This window comes from Tachyglossus aculeatus, chromosome 14, assembly GCF_015852505.1.
Source record: "Tachyglossus aculeatus isolate mTacAcu1 chromosome 14, mTacAcu1.pri, whole genome shotgun sequence".
NCBI lineage: Eukaryota > Metazoa > Chordata > Mammalia > Monotremata > Tachyglossidae > Tachyglossus > Tachyglossus aculeatus.
The window spans coordinates 37,908,297-37,926,128 of NC_052079.1; the positions used below are offsets into that span (position 1 = coordinate 37,908,297).

A 17,832-nucleotide genomic window follows, 5' to 3' on the forward strand; every position below is an offset into this window, starting at 1 on the left:
TGAGGGTAACGAGTTTCCTTTTGATGTGAAGGTGAATGGGCAACCACCGGAGGTTCTTGAGGAGTGGGGAGATGGGAAACGAATGTTATTTTCGAAAACTGATCCAAGCACCAGAGTGAATAAAGGACTGGAGTGTGGAGAGGCAAGAGGCAGGGAGGTCAGAGAAGAGGCCGATGCAGTAGTGAAGGCAGGGCATGAGAAGTGCTTAGATCAGCATAGCTGCCGTTCAGATGGAATGGAAAGCGTGGATTTTAGCGACGTTACGAAGGTAGAACCGATAGGATTTGGTGAGCGATTGAGTGAGAAAGATGAGTCGAGGATAAAGCCAAGGATACGGCTTGTGAGTCAGGGAAGGAGAGTGGTGGTGTGATGGGAAAAGTGATGGAAAAGACTGGGAGGACAGGATTTGTGTGGGAAGGTGAGTTCTGTTGTGGACATGTGAAGTTTAAGGTGTCGGCAGGACATCCAAGTAGAGATATCTTGAAGGCAGGGGGACACGTGAGACTGCAGAGGAGAGAAGTCGGGACTTGGGAGGTAGATTTGGGAATCATCCGCATAGAGGTGACAGTTGAAGCCGTGGGGGTGAATACGTTCTCCAAGGGAATGGGTGGAGATGGAGAATAGTAGGGGATCCAGAGCTGAGCCTTGGATAGATTTGTGGAGAGTGAGGGGCAAGAAAGGATTGAAGGTAACCACTGCCAGGTAATTTGGGCACCAGGGGGGTGTTCCCTGAAATTCCCTGAGGAGCTGCAGATATAGAGATTTGACCTTCCAGGGGAAAAGTTCACTTCAGCGCTCAGAATAGTGCTTGGCACACAGTAAGCACTTAACAAATACCAGTATTATTATTATTACACTCATTAAACCTTTGCCATCCTCAGCAGGTCCTGTGGTATTGTAATGATTGGTGAGGCATGAAAAACTACAGGGAATCTGGGAAGTAGCATGGCCCAGTGGAAAGAGCATGGGCCTGGGTTCTAATCCTGGCTCTACCAGTCACTTACAGTGTGACCTTGGGCAAGTAACTTAACTTCTCTCTGCCTCCGTTTCCTCAACGATAAAATGAGGATTGAATCCTACTCTCTCTCCTCCTTAGGCTGTGAGCTCAGTGTGGGACAGGGACTATGTCCAACCTGATGAACTTGTATCTACCCCGGCACTTAGGAGAGTGCTTGACACATAGTGAGCATTTAACAAATACCGTGAAAAAAAAAGAGAATAGATTAATGAACCGATGGTGTTCTTTTCAGAAACCGAGCTAACCGCAGGGAAACTCATTTTGAATTTTAGGGGGCTGGGGTAGCGGCCACTGGCTCTGCAACGACCTGTCTATCAAAAGAGTGTTTGAGTGTGGACGGTTTGATTAATCCTGATTGTGTTCAGACCCTGACATAATTGATATTTTCTTGCTCGAAGGAGTTTTTCCTCTAGTTTACAGGAAAACGTCCTTAGATATGAAATGAATTGGCTGTTTCCGTGGTAGCAGGATTATGCCTGGAGGATAAATCGGCACCATCTTTTCTCCTTGGGTTTCTGCCAGTTGTTGCTACGGGGAGTTTCTGGATATGCTGTAACAGAAAACCTGTGAGAGGGTGCCTTTCTCCCTTTTGACTGATGAAGGTAAAGCTTCTGTTTCTTTTGCAGATAGCATCTTTTGGCTAGAGGGTATGGAGGCAGGAATAAAAGGGAAAAAAAAGGAGGAAAGCTGACAGGGTATTATGATCTGTGGTAATTAAATAACAAAGCTGATCGAGTTTTAATGTAGATGTTAATGTGTTAGATATTTGGGGGCTATGGACCTAGTGTACTGAAGGGGGAGCATCAGTCCGTGACAAGACTGGAAAGGGGGCAGATGTACTTACTAAGACATCTGGATGATACCACTAACTTCATCAGGCTCCTCTCTCTGCACCGTCTGATTCCTAAAACTGGCTGCCCATCTGGCCTTTCCGAAGTGAGGAAGGCGGGGTTCACAAGAGCTGGCAAAATGTCAATAACAAGACTAAAAGTGATTATCCAGATCAGATCCCAGCCTAAAAAGTGTTTGCTCCTAAGCACGGTAGGATTTTTAGATCCCAGCGTGCTTTCTTTTCTTATAAAAGGCAACAGAGAAGTGCGTGGTGGTGATAATCTGACATTTAGGATGTGTTTAATCCAAATCGCTCCCAAGGTAACCTGCTCTGGACTGTAGAAAATATCCTGGGTTTCAAGGATTCTCTTAGCCAATGGAAAAGGGCAGCAATCTCTGAGGCAAAAATCAGAAGCGAGGGCAATTAACATTTCCTCAAAACCGATCCCACTTTGGGAAATCTGGACAAACAGGAGCCCTAATTATCCTGTCCTCGGGAGAGGTGTCATGTAGGTTTCTAGACCTTCTACAACTTTCTTTCCAAGAGCTCTAAGGGCTTTTCAAACGTTTACGCCCAAACCTATGAAAAGTACCAGGTAGGAGTGAAGAAGAATAGTCCTTCAAGTAGGCTAACGGATTGCAGGTAGGCAACGGTGGCAGATTTTAATAGGATTTTTAAGAATAATGTGAATTCGGCTAAAAGGATTTTCGAATTGTTCGCTTGGTCTAAGCAGACCCGGCAGTGAGTCAGAGGTAAAGGCGAAACCCAAAGTGAGATCCTTTGATTGCCCAGAAGCCCTTCTGCTGAGAATGTCAGCCACGCTCACTTTACTTGTAGTGACCACAGTGGATCTGCTCGTGGTTTGATATCTCATTTGAAAAGGCACTTGTGCGGTGTCTAATCTCTGTCGTCAGGACAAAGCAGAGCTGTTGGCTTGTGGAGGACACAGCTCACAAGGGAAAGGCGGACAGGTTCTGTTCTTTGCTTTTATTTTTCTGCTTCTCTCCATGAACTTCCCCTCTCAAACAGTGGTGTTTATTGAGCATTCACAGCGTGCAGAGCACTACTAAGCACTAGGGAGAGTACAGTACAACAGAGTTGTTAGATACCTTCCCGGCTCACAGAAAGCTTACAGTCTTCTGCCTAGGTTCTCCACCCCAACCACCCTCTTCTCCAGGGCTCCTTAGCCCGACTAATTCCTCAGCCTTGATCAGCCCTCTGCAGCATGGCTCAGTGGAAAGAGCCTGGGCTTTGGAGTCAGAGGTCCCGGCTCCACCACTTGCTAACCGTGTGACTTTGGGCAAGTCACTTCACTTCTCTGTGCCTCAGTTCCCTCATCTGTAAAATGGGGTTGAAGACTGTGAGCCCCCTGTGGGACAACCTGATCACCTTGTAACCTCCCCAGCGCTAAGAACAGTGCTTTGCACATAGTAAGCGCGTAATAAATGCCATTATTATTATTATAGACCGCTGGAAGGAATAAAAGCCCCCTCTAGACTGTGAGCCCGTTGCTGGGTAGGGACCGTCTCTATATGTTGCCGACTTGTACTTCCGAGCGCTACAAATGGTGAGCGCTCAATAAATACGATTGAATGAATGAATAACAAGAGGCGATCCGATCTACCCTTCTGCCGTCTGGGAAGTGAATTCCTAAACCCCCGTCAATCATACAGCTGTCTATTCTTAAAGATTCCACATTCCCCTTAGGGAACTTCTCTTGCATTCTATCCCCATAATAATAATAATGATAATAATAATAATAATGACAATAATGATGGTATTTGTTCAGCGATTACTACGTGCCAAGCACTGCTTAAGCGCTGGGGGGAGATACAAGTTTATCAGGTTGTCCCAAGTGGGGCTCACAATCTTAATCCCCATTTTACAGATGAGGTAACTGAGGCACAGAGAAGTGAAGTGACTTGCCCAAGGTCACACAGCTGACAAGTGGCAGAGAGCACTACCTCTGACTCCCAAGCCCAGGCTCTTTCCACTAAGCTACGCTGCTTCTCTGCTTGAATAAGTCAAGCACCTTTTCCTTAGGTCTTGCCACACTACCTCTCGCCACAGGTTCATCTCCCTCCCTCCCGATCGATCGGCGTCCTTCTAGTAATAACCCTTCCAATATTTGAGGCAGTTAAGTCACTCCTGAAACTTCTCTTTCCTAGACTAAACAATGCTCGCTCCTTTCCCCATTGGCCCTATTTTCTATCCTTTTGACTCATTCTGGTTACTCCTCTTCGATTCCTTCGCGGTCTGCTCAAAATGTCAAAAACTTACCTGGACATAGTACTGCTCTGGGGCCAAATAAAGCTGGATGACTTCCCAGGTCTTGCCTGTCTTGCTCCTGCTAGTGCAATACTGTGTCAAGGGACAGACACCACTGGGGACTCATATTTAGCTTCTGATCCTCTCTCCATCCAGACTCCCAGGCCTGTCTTCCACAAGGTTAACAACCCATCCAACTTAGAGGTGATGAGCACATTCTCAATCGCTTAATCAATGGAGAAATATAGTAAGCACGTTCAGTGGGTCCCCGTGGATTAAGGCTGAGTTATGAACAACCGATCTTTGCACTGTGGTGCTGCCAAGGGCTCCTTCACCCTGCGGTAGAACGGTCTAGACCGGGAGAAGCCAGAGTCACCTGAAGGCGTTGTATAGAGGAAGGGGTGGCAGTGAGTGGCAAAGAGCTGGCATTCTAGGGCGCAGGAGATTGGGTCCGGGGTTGGCACCATCGGGGGGGGGGTAAGAAATGATCAGAGAGCAGGTATTCCAGGGGGGTAGAGGAGGGTTCGTAGAAGCGAAAGGCAGTTTCGACAGACGGACTGGGGTTGGGGGGTCAGGCACCTCTCCTCCCAGCCCAGGATCCCGGGGGGCTGGGAAGCTGTCTCTCAAAGAACCGGAGCAGGGGCCCACTTCAGCCCACCACCACTGCGGTGAAAAAAAATAAATAATAGAGCCTCACGGCAAACGGGAACAGCCACGTGGGGCTTACTTCCCCTGACCCAGGCCACAACTCTCCAATGCGTTAGGGCTGTTGGTAAGTTGAGATCGAACTGAAGCAGCGTGGCCCAATGGAAAGAGCACGGGCTTGGGGGTAAGAGGTCATGGGTTCAAATCCCGGCTCTGCCAATCATCAGCTGTGTGACTTTGGGCAAGTCACTTCACTTCTCTTTTAGACTGTGAGCCCACTGTTGGGTAGGGACTGTCTCTATATGCTGCCAACTTGTACTTCCCAAGAGCTCAGTACAGTGCTCTGCACACAGTAAGCGCTCAATAAATACGATTGATTGATTGATTCTCTGGGCCTCCATTCCCTCATCTGTAAAATGAAGACCGTGAGCCCCACGTGGGACAACCTGATCACCTTGTATCCTCCCCAGCGCTTAGAACAGTGCTTTGCACATAGTAAGCGCTTAACAAATTCCATCATTATTATTATTATTATTATTATCATCAGACGGCAAAGTCCAAATGGAGTACATCAGTGGCTTTCCCCTTTGCTACGTAAACTGCCACTTTATCGGGGAAGGAAATAAGAGTGGCCTGGAAGGATTGGCTCTTCATAAAGTGATGTCCGTGGCTACCCCCCTAGACTTTGTTTCTCATCTAGGTGACGGCGGATTGATTGTGAGGTGATTTGTTGTAGTGTCTGCCCAAGGAGTAAGTGAGCCGTCTGGCCTATGGTACAACTTTGAGTGTTGCTGGGTGTGTGGACCGAAGCTGTTGAAGGCTATCGATGCGGTGTCCGGTCTAGTGCTTTGCCAGGCAACTTTAAAGGAAATATGGAAAAATTGAAGTCTCAGAGGAGAAATTTGAAAACGATAGTTGAGTGAGTCTGTGAATAATTGCTAAAGGAAGTGAGACTGTTTGCCTGAAAAATAAGGGGGAAGAGAGAGGAACTAACTTGTCTTCAAATATGAGTGGTAGTGAGAGGAGCCCTTGTCTTTTTACTTGAGGAAAGGACAGATTGGGAATTGGGCGGTGGGGGTTAGAATACACTTGACGAAAATCTTGCGACTTGTAAGGGCTGTGAGATTATCAAGGTGGGTTGTGAAGTGTTCTTATCTGATGACTATTAAGAGATGAGTAAACAGCTATCTCTCTGGGGATACTTTAAGTGCAGGCCTGCCTAGAAGCCCTGTCCACTCAAATACTTTACCATCTCATATTTCTTCCTGCCTTTGGGGGTAATCTCCACCTGGGTAGCCCACCGCCACTTTAAACTTCATTGACCAAATTCCTCATTTTTCCTTCTGAATCTCTTCCTCCTATCTTTCCCGTCACTTTTAAAACTACCCATTCTCTCTGTCCCAGTGACACCATCTCCGTGTCATTTTGTCATCTATCCTGCTTTCAGTTGGTGTCTAAATTTTTTTTTTCCTCGGTAGTATTTTATGGATCTGCCTCCTTCTTTTGCTCGCTCACCACTCTGGGGGTTCACCTCCTACCTGGAGCTGTTTTGGGTTTTTTTTAACAGCCTTCTTTTGGGGGCTTTCTCCCTTCAGCCCCTTCCCTCATTCATTCAATCGTATTTATTGAGCACTTACTGTGTGCAGAGCACTGTACTGAGCTCTTGGGAAGTACAGGTTGGCAACATATAGAGACGGTCCCTACCCAACAGCGGGCTCACAGTCTAGAAGGGGGAGACAGACAACAAAACAAAGCATATCAACAAAATAAAATAGAGTAGTAAATATGTACAAGTAAAATAAAGTAATAAATATGTACAAACATATATATAGGTGCTGTGGGGAGGGGAAGGAGGGGGCTAAGTCTGGAAAGGCCTTCTGGAGGAGGTGAGCTCTCAGTAGGGCTTTGAAGGGAGGAAGAGAGCTAGCTTGGCGAATGTGCGGAGGGAGGGCCTATCTAAGCACTTACTGTACGTCAAACACTGTTCTAAGCACGGGGGTAGGTACAAGTAAATTAGATCAGACACAGTCCTTGTCCCGCATGAGGCTCAAAGTCTAGGAGGGAGGAGGTATTTCATCTCCATTTTACAATGGAGGGAACTGTGGCACAAGAGAAAGTTGTTAACCGACCCGTCCAAGGTCACGCAGCAGGCCGTTGGCAGAGGCGGGCTTAGAACCCAGGTCCTCCGACTCCCAAGCCCGGGCTCTTTCCACTAGGTCACGTTGCTTCTCCTTCTTCCTAAAATGCCCCGCAGAGCTCGTCACTCTTTTGAAAACCAGCAACGGCTACCCACTTATCATCATCATCATCATCATCAATCGTATTGATTGAGTGCTTACTGTGTGCAGAGCACTGGACTAAGCGCTTGGGAAGTACAAGTCGGCAACACATAGAGACAGTCCCTACCCAACAGTGGGCTCACAATCCAAAAGGGGGAGACAGAGAACAAAACCAAACATACTAACAAAATAAAATAAATAGAATAGATATGTACAAGTTAAATAAATAGAGTAATAAATATGTGCAAACATATATACATATATACAGGTGCTGTGGGGAAGGGAAGGAGGTAAGATGGGGGCATGGAGAGGGGGACGAGGGGGAGAGGAAGGAAGGGGCTCAGTCTGGGAAGGCCTCCTGGAGTAGGTGAGCTCTCAGCAGGGCCTTGAAGGAAGGAAGAGCGCTAGCTTGGCGGATGGGCAGAGGGAGGGCATTCCAGGCCCGGGGGATGACGTGGGCCGGGGGTCGATGGCGGGACAGGCGAGAACGAGGTACGGTGAGGAGATCAGCGGCAGAGGAGCGGAGGGTGCGGGATGGGCTGGAGAAGGAGAGAAGGGAGGTGAGGTAGGAGGGAGCAAGGTGATGGACAGCCTTGAAGCCCAAGGTGAGGAGTTTCTGCCTGATGCACAGATTGATTGGTAGCCACTGGAGATTTTTGAGGAGGGGAGTAACATGCCCAGAGCGTTTCTGGACAAAGACAATCCGGGCAGCAGCATGAAGTATGGATTGAAGTAGGGAGAGACACGAGGAGACACTTATTTTCCCGCATAAAACATAACTTCGCCATCCTTTGGTTTCAAGGTGTCCTATCAGCAGTCTCCCTTCTACCCATTTTCTGTCTTCACCCGCTACATCCCAGTATGCCCTCTTCACTCCTCCCAAACCCCGCCGTCTAAGTGAAGTGTACCTCCCTCTAAAGTCTCCTCACTCTTGCCCGGGGCTCACACTTTCCGCCAGCATGGAATGTCCCTCCTTAATTTTCAGAGAAGCAGCTTGTAAAATGGGGGTGCAAGATGCCGGGCTTGGGAGTCAAGAGGTCGTGGGTTCTAATCCCGACTCCGCCACTCGTCAGCCGTGTGACTTTGGGCAAGTCACTTCACTTCTCTGGGCCTCAGTTCCCTCATCTGTAAAAGTGGGGATGAAGACTGTGAGCCCCACCTGGAATCACCTGATGACCTTGTATCGTCTCCCTAGGGCTCAGAACGGTGCTTGGCATGGAGTAAGCGCTTAACAAATACTACTAGTATTAATTATTATTTTCCCCAGCGCAAAATGCCCCTCCTACTTTCAAAGCCCTCTTAAAGTCTCCTCCTCATCTATCCCCCCCCCCCCCCCTTCCCCCACCTTCCTGTTCATTCCTCTTCTTGGTCACCTTCTTAGGGCATGCCTCTACTTGTTTATTTGCACTGTTTGCTTGTTTTCACCCTTATGTCTAGACCCTCACTCCCTTGTGTAGTTGACCGTTTATGTCTCCCGTTGGCCTCCTAGAAGCCAGGAATCCGGTCTTTTTACTCTTACCGCATTTTGCCAAGCATCTAGTGAGGAGTCCCGCGCACCGTAGATGCTCGAGGAGCACTGCTTTAGCAGAGAGGCCCAGGGGTGACCTGCGTTAACAGTTTGGTGGGGGGAGGGATCTGGCCTTCAGAGTCCTAAAAGGGTATTCCCCTTTCCCGCCCCTCATGTTCTCGTCTGCTGTCTGACTTCCCCCTCCCCCCATCAAAATAAACTCATCAATCCCAGGAAAAAACCAACAATTTAGGCGTCCTCCTAAATCGCAAGCCCTTCGTGCCCAGGAAGGCCTCCGGGGCTTCTCCACTTGTTCCTTTTCCACCTGTCTCCTCCAGCCGCCCCTGGACCTTCTTAAATAGCCGAGCCCGTTGAGCCGTGGGTCTCTCCCCCGCCCCTGATTTGGAAGCCCCCTCCTCCTGCTCTCCCCCCGTTTCTCCATTCCGGGGGTCAAGGGGGGGTTTCTGTTACCTCATCTGTAAAATGGGGATCAATCAATCGTATTGAGCGCTTACTGTGTGCAGAGCACTGTACTAAGCGCTTGGGAAGTACAAGTTTGGCAACATGTAGAGACAGTCCCTACCCAGCAGTGGGCTGGCAGTCTAAAAGGGGGAGACAGAGAACAAAACCAAACATACTAACAAAATAAAATAAATAGAATAGACATGTACAAGTAAAATAAATAGAGTAATAATAAATAGGGATCGACCGTGAGCCCCCCATGTGACAACCTGATCACCTTGTATTTCCCCCCAGCGCTTAGAACAATGCTTTGCACATAGTAAGCGCTTAATAAATACCATCATTATTATTATTATTATTCCTCCCGGGGGGCGGGGCTGTGCCCGGCGGGCCTAAGGAGCCTCGGCGGCGGCTTTGTTTTGAACACATGTGAAGCCACCTCCCCAAATTGCAGACCCCCTCCCGCTCCCCCCCGCCTTACCTCCTTCCCCTCCCCACAGCACCTGTGTATATGTATGTACATATTTATTACTCTATTTTACTTGTACATATTTATTCTATTTATTTTATTTTGTTAATATGTTTTGTTTTGTTGTCTGTCCCCCCCCCCCCCCTTCTAGACTGTGAGCCCGCTATTGGGTAGGGACCGTCTCTATACGTTGCCGGCTTGGACTTCCCAAGCGCTTAGTCCGGTGCTGTGCACACTGTAAGCGCTCAATAAATACGATTGAATGAATGAACGAATGAATACCATTATTATTATTATTATTATTATTCCTCCCGAGGAGCGGGGCTGTGCCCAGCGGGCCCAAGGAGCCTCGGCGGCAGCTTTGTTTTGAACACATGTGAAGCCACCTCCCCAAATTGCAGACCCTCCCCCCGCCTTACCTCCTTCCCCTCCCCACAGCACCTGTATCTGTGTTCGTACGGATTTATTGCTCTATTTTGTTAATATGTTTTGTACATATTTATTACTCTAGTCTATTTTGTGAATATGTTTTGTTGTGTTGTCCGTCTCCCCCCTTCTAGACAGTGAGCCCGCTGTTGGGTAGGGGCCGTCTCTATAGGTTGCCAACTTCGACTTCCCAAGCGCTTAGTCCGGTGCTCTGCACACAGTAAGCGCTCAATAAATACGATTGCTGCTGCTTATGATGATCACCTTGTAACCTCCCCTGCTCTTAGAACAGTGCTTTGCACATAGTAAGCGCTCAATAAATACGATTGATGATGATGATGATCACCTTGTAACCTCCCCTGCGCTCAGAACAGTGCTCTGCACATAGTAAGCGCTCAACAAATGCCATTATAACAATAGGGACCGTCTCTCTTTGTTGCCAGCTTGTACTTCCCAAGCGCTTAGTGCTGTGCACACGGTAAGCGCTCAGTCAATACGGCTGAATGAACGAATGGGCGGGAGGTGGGGGGGGGGGGAGCGATCGCACCCCACTTTGACAATGGAAAAGTGACACGAGCGTGCGGAGGCAGCGCCCCTCCCCTCTCTTCCTCCCTTCCAGGCCCTGCTGAGAGCTCCCCTCCTCCAGGAGGCCTTCCGAGACCGAGCCCCTTCCTTCCTCTCCATCCCCCCCATCTTACCTCCTTCCCTTCCCCACAGCACCTGCTTCTACGTCCGTATGTCTGTACATATTTGTCACTCCATTTATTTTACTTGTACCTATGCTATTTATTGTATCTTGTTAGTGTGTTTGGTTTTGTTCTCCGTCTCCCCCTTTGAGACTGCGAGCCCGCTGTCGGGTAGGCAGCGCCCCTCCCCTCTCTTCCTCCCTTCCAGGCCCTGCTGAGAGCTGCCCTCCTCCAGGAGGCCTACCCAGACTGAGCCCCTTCCTTCCTCTCCATCCCCCCATCTTACCTCCTTCCCTTCCCCACAGCACCTGCTTCTACGTCCGTATGTCTGTACATATCTGTCACTCCATTTATTTTACTTGTACCTCTCCTATTTATTTTATCTTGTTAGTGTGTTTGGTTTTGTTCTCCGTCTCCCCCTTTGAGACTGCGAGCCCGCTGTTGGGTAGGCAGCGCCCCTCCCCTCTCTTCCTCCCTTCCAGGCCCTGCTGAGAGCTGCCCTCCTCCAGGAGGCCTACCCAGACTGAGCCCCTTCCTTCCTCTCCATCCCCCCATCTTACCTCCTTCCCTTCCCCACAGCACCTGCTTCTACGTCCGTATGTCTGTACATATCTGTCACTCCATTTATTTTACTTGTACCTATCCTATCCTATTTTGTTAGTGTGTTTGGTTTTGTTCTCCGTCTCCCCCTTTGAGACCGCGAGCCCGCTGTCGGGTAGGCAGCGCCCCTCCCCTCTCTTCCTCCCTTCCAGGCCCTGCTGAGAGCTCCCCTCCTCCAGGAGGCCTTCCCAGACCGAGCCCCTTCCTTCCCCTCCATCCCCCCCCGTCTTACCCCCTTCCCTTCCCCACAGCACCTGCCTCTACGTCCGTATGCCTGCACATATCTGTCACTCCATTTATTTTACTTATACCTCTCCTATTTATTTTATCTTGTTAGTGTGTTTGGTTTTGTTCTCCGTCTCCCCCTTTGAGACCGCGAGCCCGCTGTTGGGTAGGCAGCGCCCCTCCCCTCTCTCCCTCCCTTCCAGGCCCTGCTGAGAGCTCCCCTCCTCCAGGAGGCCTTCCCAGACCGAGCCCCTTCCTTCCCCTCCATCCCCCCCCCCGTCTTACCCCCTTCCCTTCCCCACAGCACCTGCCTCTACGTCCGTATGCCTGCACATACCCGTCACTCCATCTATTTATTTCACTCGTACCTATCCTATTTTATTCCGTTAGTCTGGTTCTGTCCTCCGTCTCCCCCTTTGAGACCGCGAGCCCGCTGTTGGGCAGGCAGCGCCCCTCCCCTCTCGTCGCCCCCCCCCCCCCCCCCGCCCCCTGAAAAGGGGAACTGGAGGGAGGAGAAGGAGGAGGAGGGAAAGGAAAGGAGGGCGGGCGGTTGCGTGTCGGTGCCCTGGGCTCCCCGAAAAGGGGAACCGGAGGGAGGAGGAGAGCTTCGGGGGCGTCTGGGTCCCCGCAGGATGGGGCGGCCTGGTACTTGAGGAGGAAGACGGCCGCCCCGGCTGCTTCCCCGTGGGATGCTGCTGCTGCTGCTGCTGCTGGTCCTGTCCTGATGATGCTGCTGGTGCTGGTGCTGCTGGTCCTGTCCCTGTCCCCGTGCCCGTCGTCGGGGTCGGAGGGCTGCCGGCTGCCGCCGGCGGGGCCTCGGGCGGAGCAGCGCCGGGCCCTGCCCGCGGCCATCGGGGCCCTGGCCACCAGCCGGGCCGGGGGCGTGCTGGTGGCCAGCGGCAGCTGCCTCTTCGAGCTGGACCACACGCTGGCCAGCTGCCGCTCGAGGCTGGCCCGGGCCGGCCGAGGGGACTGCGGGGGGCCCGCGGACCCCGGCCGGGTGCCTCCCCCCCATCTCCGCCGCCGCCGCCGCCCGGCCAGCAGCTACATCAAGCTGCTGCTGCCCTACGACCAGGCCCCCCCGTCCTCCCCCTCCGGGGAGCCCTCCGGCCTGCTGCTGACCGGCTGGACGTTCGACCGCGGCGCCTGCGAGGTGCGGGAGCTGAGCCGGCCGTCCGGGCCCGCCCTCCGGCACGGCACCGAGGTGGTGTCGTGCCACCCGCAGGGCTCGACGGCGGGCGTGGTGTACCGGGCCGGCGGGCGCGGCCGCTGGTACCTGGCCGTGGCCGCCACCTACGTGCTGCCCGAGCGGCGGGGCGGCGGGGGCGGGAGCCGCTGCAACCCGGCCGCCTCCGACCGCGACACGGCCATCGCCCTGAAGGACACGGGCGAGCGCAGCCTGCCCACCCGCGAGGAGGGCCAGCTCAAGCTGCGGCCCCGGGCCGGGCCCCTGCACTTCGTCGACGCCTTCCTCTGGAACGGCAGCGTCTTCTTCCCCTACTACCGCTACAACTACAGCAGCGGCGCCGCCCCGGCCCGGCCCCAGGTGGCCGTCATCGCCCAGAGCGCCGACGACCTCCTCTTCCAGGGACAGGCCGCCCTGCACTGCGGGGCCCGGGACCGGGACCCCCACGCCCCCCACCCCGGGGACCCCCGCACCCTCCTCCTCGCCTCCAGCCCCCTGCCCGACGCCGGGCTCTGGGCCGGGGTCTTCAGCGCCGAGACCGACGACGGCGACGACCCCGGGGACGGGGACCCCCCAAGCGGGGACCCCCCCCGGCCCCGCACCCGAGACACCACCGCCCTCTGCCTCTTCCAGCTCGGACACATCCAGGCCGGGGCCCGGCCCTGCCACGGAGACTTTCAGACCCTCAGGACCAAATGCGTGAGTGCCCGGGGGGCCCCGGGGGGCGGCCCGGCCCGGTCCGTCCCATTCCATTCCATCCCGGTCCGTCCCATTCCACTCCATCCTGGTCCGCCCCATCCCGTCCTGGCCCGTCTCATTCCATTCCATCCCGGTCCGGTCCGTCCCATTCCATCCCGGTCCGTCCCATCCTGTCCCGTCCCGGTCCGTCCCATTCCATTCCATCCCGGTCCGTCCCATCCCATCCTGTCCCGTCCCGGTCCGTCCCATTCCATTCCATCCTGGTCCGCCTCATTCCATTCCATCCCGGTCCGTCCCATCCCATCCTGCCCCGTCCCGGTCCGTCCCATCCCCATCCCATCCCATCCTGTCCCGTCCCGGTCCGTCCCATCCCATCCTGTCCCGTCCCGGTCCGTCCCATTCCATCCTGGTCCGCCCCGTCCCATCCCGTCCTGGCCCCTCCCATTCCATTCCATCCCGGTCCGTTCCATCCCATGCCATCCCGTCCTGGCCCGTCCCATTCCATTCTGTCCCGTCCTGGCCCCTCCCATTCCATTCCATTCCGGTCCGTCCCAGCCCGGCCCCTCCCATTCCATCCCGTCCCGTCCCGTCCCATCCCGTCCTGGCCCGTCCCATTCCATTTCATCCCGTCCTGGCCCGTCCCATTCCATTCTGTCCCGTCCTGGCCCGTCCCATTCCATTTCATCCCGTCCTGGCCCGTCCCATTCTATTCTGTCCCATCCTGGCCCGTCCCATTCCATCCCGTCCCATTCCACTCCATCCTATCCCGGTCCATCCCAGTCCCACCGGAGCCCCGGCTGGGCATCGCGGAGCTCCGGGGCACGAGCTGGGCAGCCAGCCAGCCCGCCCGCCCTCCTCCCGCCCCCCGGGTGACTCCGGGCAAGTGGCTAAACTTCCCTGGGCCTCGGTTCCCTCGTCTGTAGAAGGGGGAGAAAGGCGGGAAGCCCCACGTGGGGGCAACCTCATTAAGGGCTTGGCACAGAGGAAGCGATTAACAAACGCCGCCACTATCGTGATCGTTATTATCCCGGCCCCGCCACCTGTCAGCTGTGGGACTCTGGGCGGGTCACTAAGCTTCCCTGGGCCTCGGTTCCCTCGTCTGGAAAACGGGGAGAAAGACGGTCAGCCCCACGTGGGGCTACCTGATTACAGTGCTTGGCCACTTGTCAGCTGTGTGACTCTGGGCAAGTCACTTGGCTTCCCTGGGCCTCCGTTCCCTCGTCTGTGAAACGGGGAGGAGGACGGTCAGCCCCACGTGGGGCTACCTGATTACAGTGCTTGGCCACTTGTCAGCTGTGTGACTCTGGGCAAGTCACTTGGCTTCCCCGGGCCTCGGTTCCCTCGTCTGGAAAATGGGGAGAAAGACAGCCCCACGTGGGGCTGTCTGATTACAGTGCTTGGCCACTTGTCAGCTGTGTGACTCTGGGCAAGTCACTTGGCTTCCCTGGGCCTCCGTTCCCTCGTCTGTGAAAGGGGAAGGAGGACGGTCAGCCCCACGTGGGGCTACCTGATTACAGTGCTTGGCCACTTGTCAGCTGTGTGACTCTGGGCAAGTCACTTAGCTTCCCTGGGCCTCGGTTCCCTCGTCCGTGAAAGGGGGAGAGAGACGGTCAGCCCCACGTGGGGCTACCTGATTACAGTGCTTGGCCAATCAATCAATCGTATTTATTGAGCGCTTACTGTGTGCAGAGCACTGTACTAAGCGCTTGGGAAGTACAAGTTGGCAACATATAGAGACAGTCCCTACCCAACAGTGAGCTCACAGTCTAAAAGGGGGAGACAGAGAACAAAACCAAACATACTAACAAAATAAAATAAATAGAATAGATATGTACAAGTAAAATAAATAGAGTAATAAATATATACACTGTGTGACTCTGGGCAAGTCAGTTGGCTTCCCTGGGCCTCGGTTCCCTCGTCTGGAAAATGGGGAGAAAGACAGTCAGCCCCACGTGGGGCTACCTGATTACAATGCTTGGCCACTTGTCAGCTGTGTGACTCTGGGCAAGTCACTTAGCTTCCCTGGGCCTCGGTTCCCTCGTCTGTGAAACGGGGAGAAAGACGGTAAGCCCCACGTGGGGCTCCCTGATTACAGTGCTTGGCCACTTGTCAGCTGTGTGACTCTGGGCAAGTCACTTGGCTTCCCCTGGCCTCGGTTTCCTCGTCTGGAAAACGGGGAGAAAGACGGTCAGCCCCACGTGGGGCTACCTTATATCAACCCCAGCGCTTAGAACAGGGCTTGGCGCAGAGTAAGCGCTTAACAGATACCATCGTTACCATCGTTATCGTTATTACCCCGGCTCCGCCACTTGTCAGCTGTGTGACTCCGGGCAAGTCGCTAAGCATCCCTGGGCCTCGGTTCCCTCGTCTGTAAAATGGGGAGAAAGACGGTGAGCTCCACGTGGGGCAACCTGATTGCCGGGCTTGGCGCATAGTAAGCGATTAACAAATGCCACCATTATCTTGATCATTATCCCGGCTCCGCCTCTTGTCACCTGTGTGACTCTGGGCGGGTCACTAAATTTCCCTGGGCCTCGGTTCCCTCGTCTGTAAAATGGGGAGTAAGAAGGTCAGCCCCACGTGGGACAACCTGATTACAGTGCTTGGCCACTTGTCAGCTGTGTGACTCCGGGCAAGGTACTTCGCTCCTCTGTGTCTCACTTCCCTCGTCTGTAAAGTGGGGATTAAGACGGTGAGCCCCACGTGGGACAGCCTGATTACAGTGCTTGGCCACTTGTCAGCTGTGTGACTCTGGGCAAGTCACGTAGTTTCTCGGTGTCTCACTTCCCTCGTCTGTAAAATGGGGATTAAGACGGTGAGCTCCACGTGGGGTAACCTGATTACAGTGCTTGGCACATAGTAAACCCTTAACAAATGCTATTATTATTATTATCCTGGCTCTGCCTCTTGTCAGCTCTGTGACTCTGGGCAAGTCACTTCGCTTCTCTGTGTCTCACTTCCCTCGTCTGTAAAATGGGGATTAAGACGGTGAGCTCCACGTGGGGTAACCTGATTACAGTGCTTGGCACATAGTAAATCCTTAACAAATGCCATTATTATTATTATTATTATTATTATTATCCTGGCTCCGCCCTTGTCAGCTCTGTGACTCTGGGCAAGTCACATTGCTTCTCTGTGTCTCACTTCCCTCATCTGTAAAATGGGGATTAAGACGGTGAGCTCCACGTGGGGTAACCTGATTACAGCGCTTGGCACGTAGTAAACCCTTAACACATGCCATTATTATTATTATTATCCTGGCTCCGCCTCTTGTCAGCTCTGTGACTCTGGGCAAGTCACATTGCTTCTCTGTGTCTCACTTCCCTCATCTGTAAAATGGGGATTAAGACGGTGAGCTCCACGTGGGGTAACCTGATTACAGTGCTTGGCACGTAGTAAACCCTTAACAAATGCCATCATTATTATTATTATTATTATCCTGGCTCCGCCTCTTGTCAGCTCTGTGACTCTGGGCAAGTCACATTGCTTCTCTGTGTCTCACTTCCCCGTCTGTAAAATGTGGATTAAGGTGAGCCCCACGTGGGACAACCTGATTACAGTGCTTGGCACATAGTAAATCCTTAACAAATGTCATTATTATTATTATTTATTATCCTGGCTCCGCCTCTTGTCAGCTCTGTGACTCTGGGCGAGTCACTTCGCTTCTCAGTGTCTCACTTCCCCGTCTGTAAAATGGGGATTAAGACGGTGAGCCCCACGTGGGACAACCTGATTACAGTGCTTGGCACATAGTTAGCGCTTGACAAATACCACCATTAGTATTACCTCCTATCTGCCCCGGTGCTTAGAACAGTGCTTGGCACATAGTAAGCGCTTAATAATAATAATGATGGTGCTATGCGCTTAACAAATACCATCATTATTATTACCTCCTGTCTACCCCGGCGCTTAGAACAGTGCTTGGCACATAGTAAGCGCTTAATAATAATAATAATAATAATAATGGTGCTATGTGCTTAACAAATACCATCATTATTATTACCTCCTGTCTACCCCAGCGCTTAGAACGGTGGTTGGCATATAGTAAGCGCTTCAGAAGAAGAAGAATGATGATGATGGTGCTGTGCGCTTAACAAATACCATTATTATTATGGGTCTGTATGCGCCCGTGTGCCTAGGGGTGAGTGACATAGAGCAAGGGAAACCAAAGAGGAACCAGCCCTCCCGGCTTGCCAACCCATTTGCCTCCCCAGCGAGCCCCCGGGCCCTGGGTGCGATTCTGCCCAGTTGGATCCTCCTGTGGAGGTCCGGGCTTGGGAGGGGCCTCCCCCGGGCAACCGGCCTCCTGGCCACACAGGTCCAAGCAGCGACCCTTCCCTTCTTTTTCCTTCCCTTCCCTTCCCTTCGGTCCTTCCCGTTTTCACCTGACCAGCGGCAGCTGGGGCGTTGACTTCCCAAACCGCACCATGTTTAGTTCTGCAATCGTCCCTCCAGGGTAGGGAGCCCGCAAACCGGAAGATTCAAGGACCTCGCAACAAATGAGGGTGAGCAAACACCTGAAAAAATTTC

At 52.9% G+C, this 17,832-nt stretch overlaps 1 protein-coding gene across 2 annotated transcripts in view; it reads left to right on the plus strand.

Annotated features, from left to right (window-relative positions):
* The first annotated feature begins 11,927 nt into the window (after positions 1 to 11,927).
* The window catches only part of PLXNC1 (plexin C1), a 136,123-nt gene continuing 130,218 nt past the window's right edge, over positions 11,928 to 17,832 (plus strand). For both annotated transcript variants that reach the window (XM_038756939.1, XM_038756940.1), the window contains exon 1: positions 11,928 to 13,302. In XM_038756939.1, the coding sequence (XP_038612867.1) occupies positions 12,142 to 13,302 (1,161 nt within the window). In that variant the 5' untranslated portion in view covers positions 11,928 to 12,141. The remainder of the gene's footprint in view (positions 13,303 to 17,832) is intronic.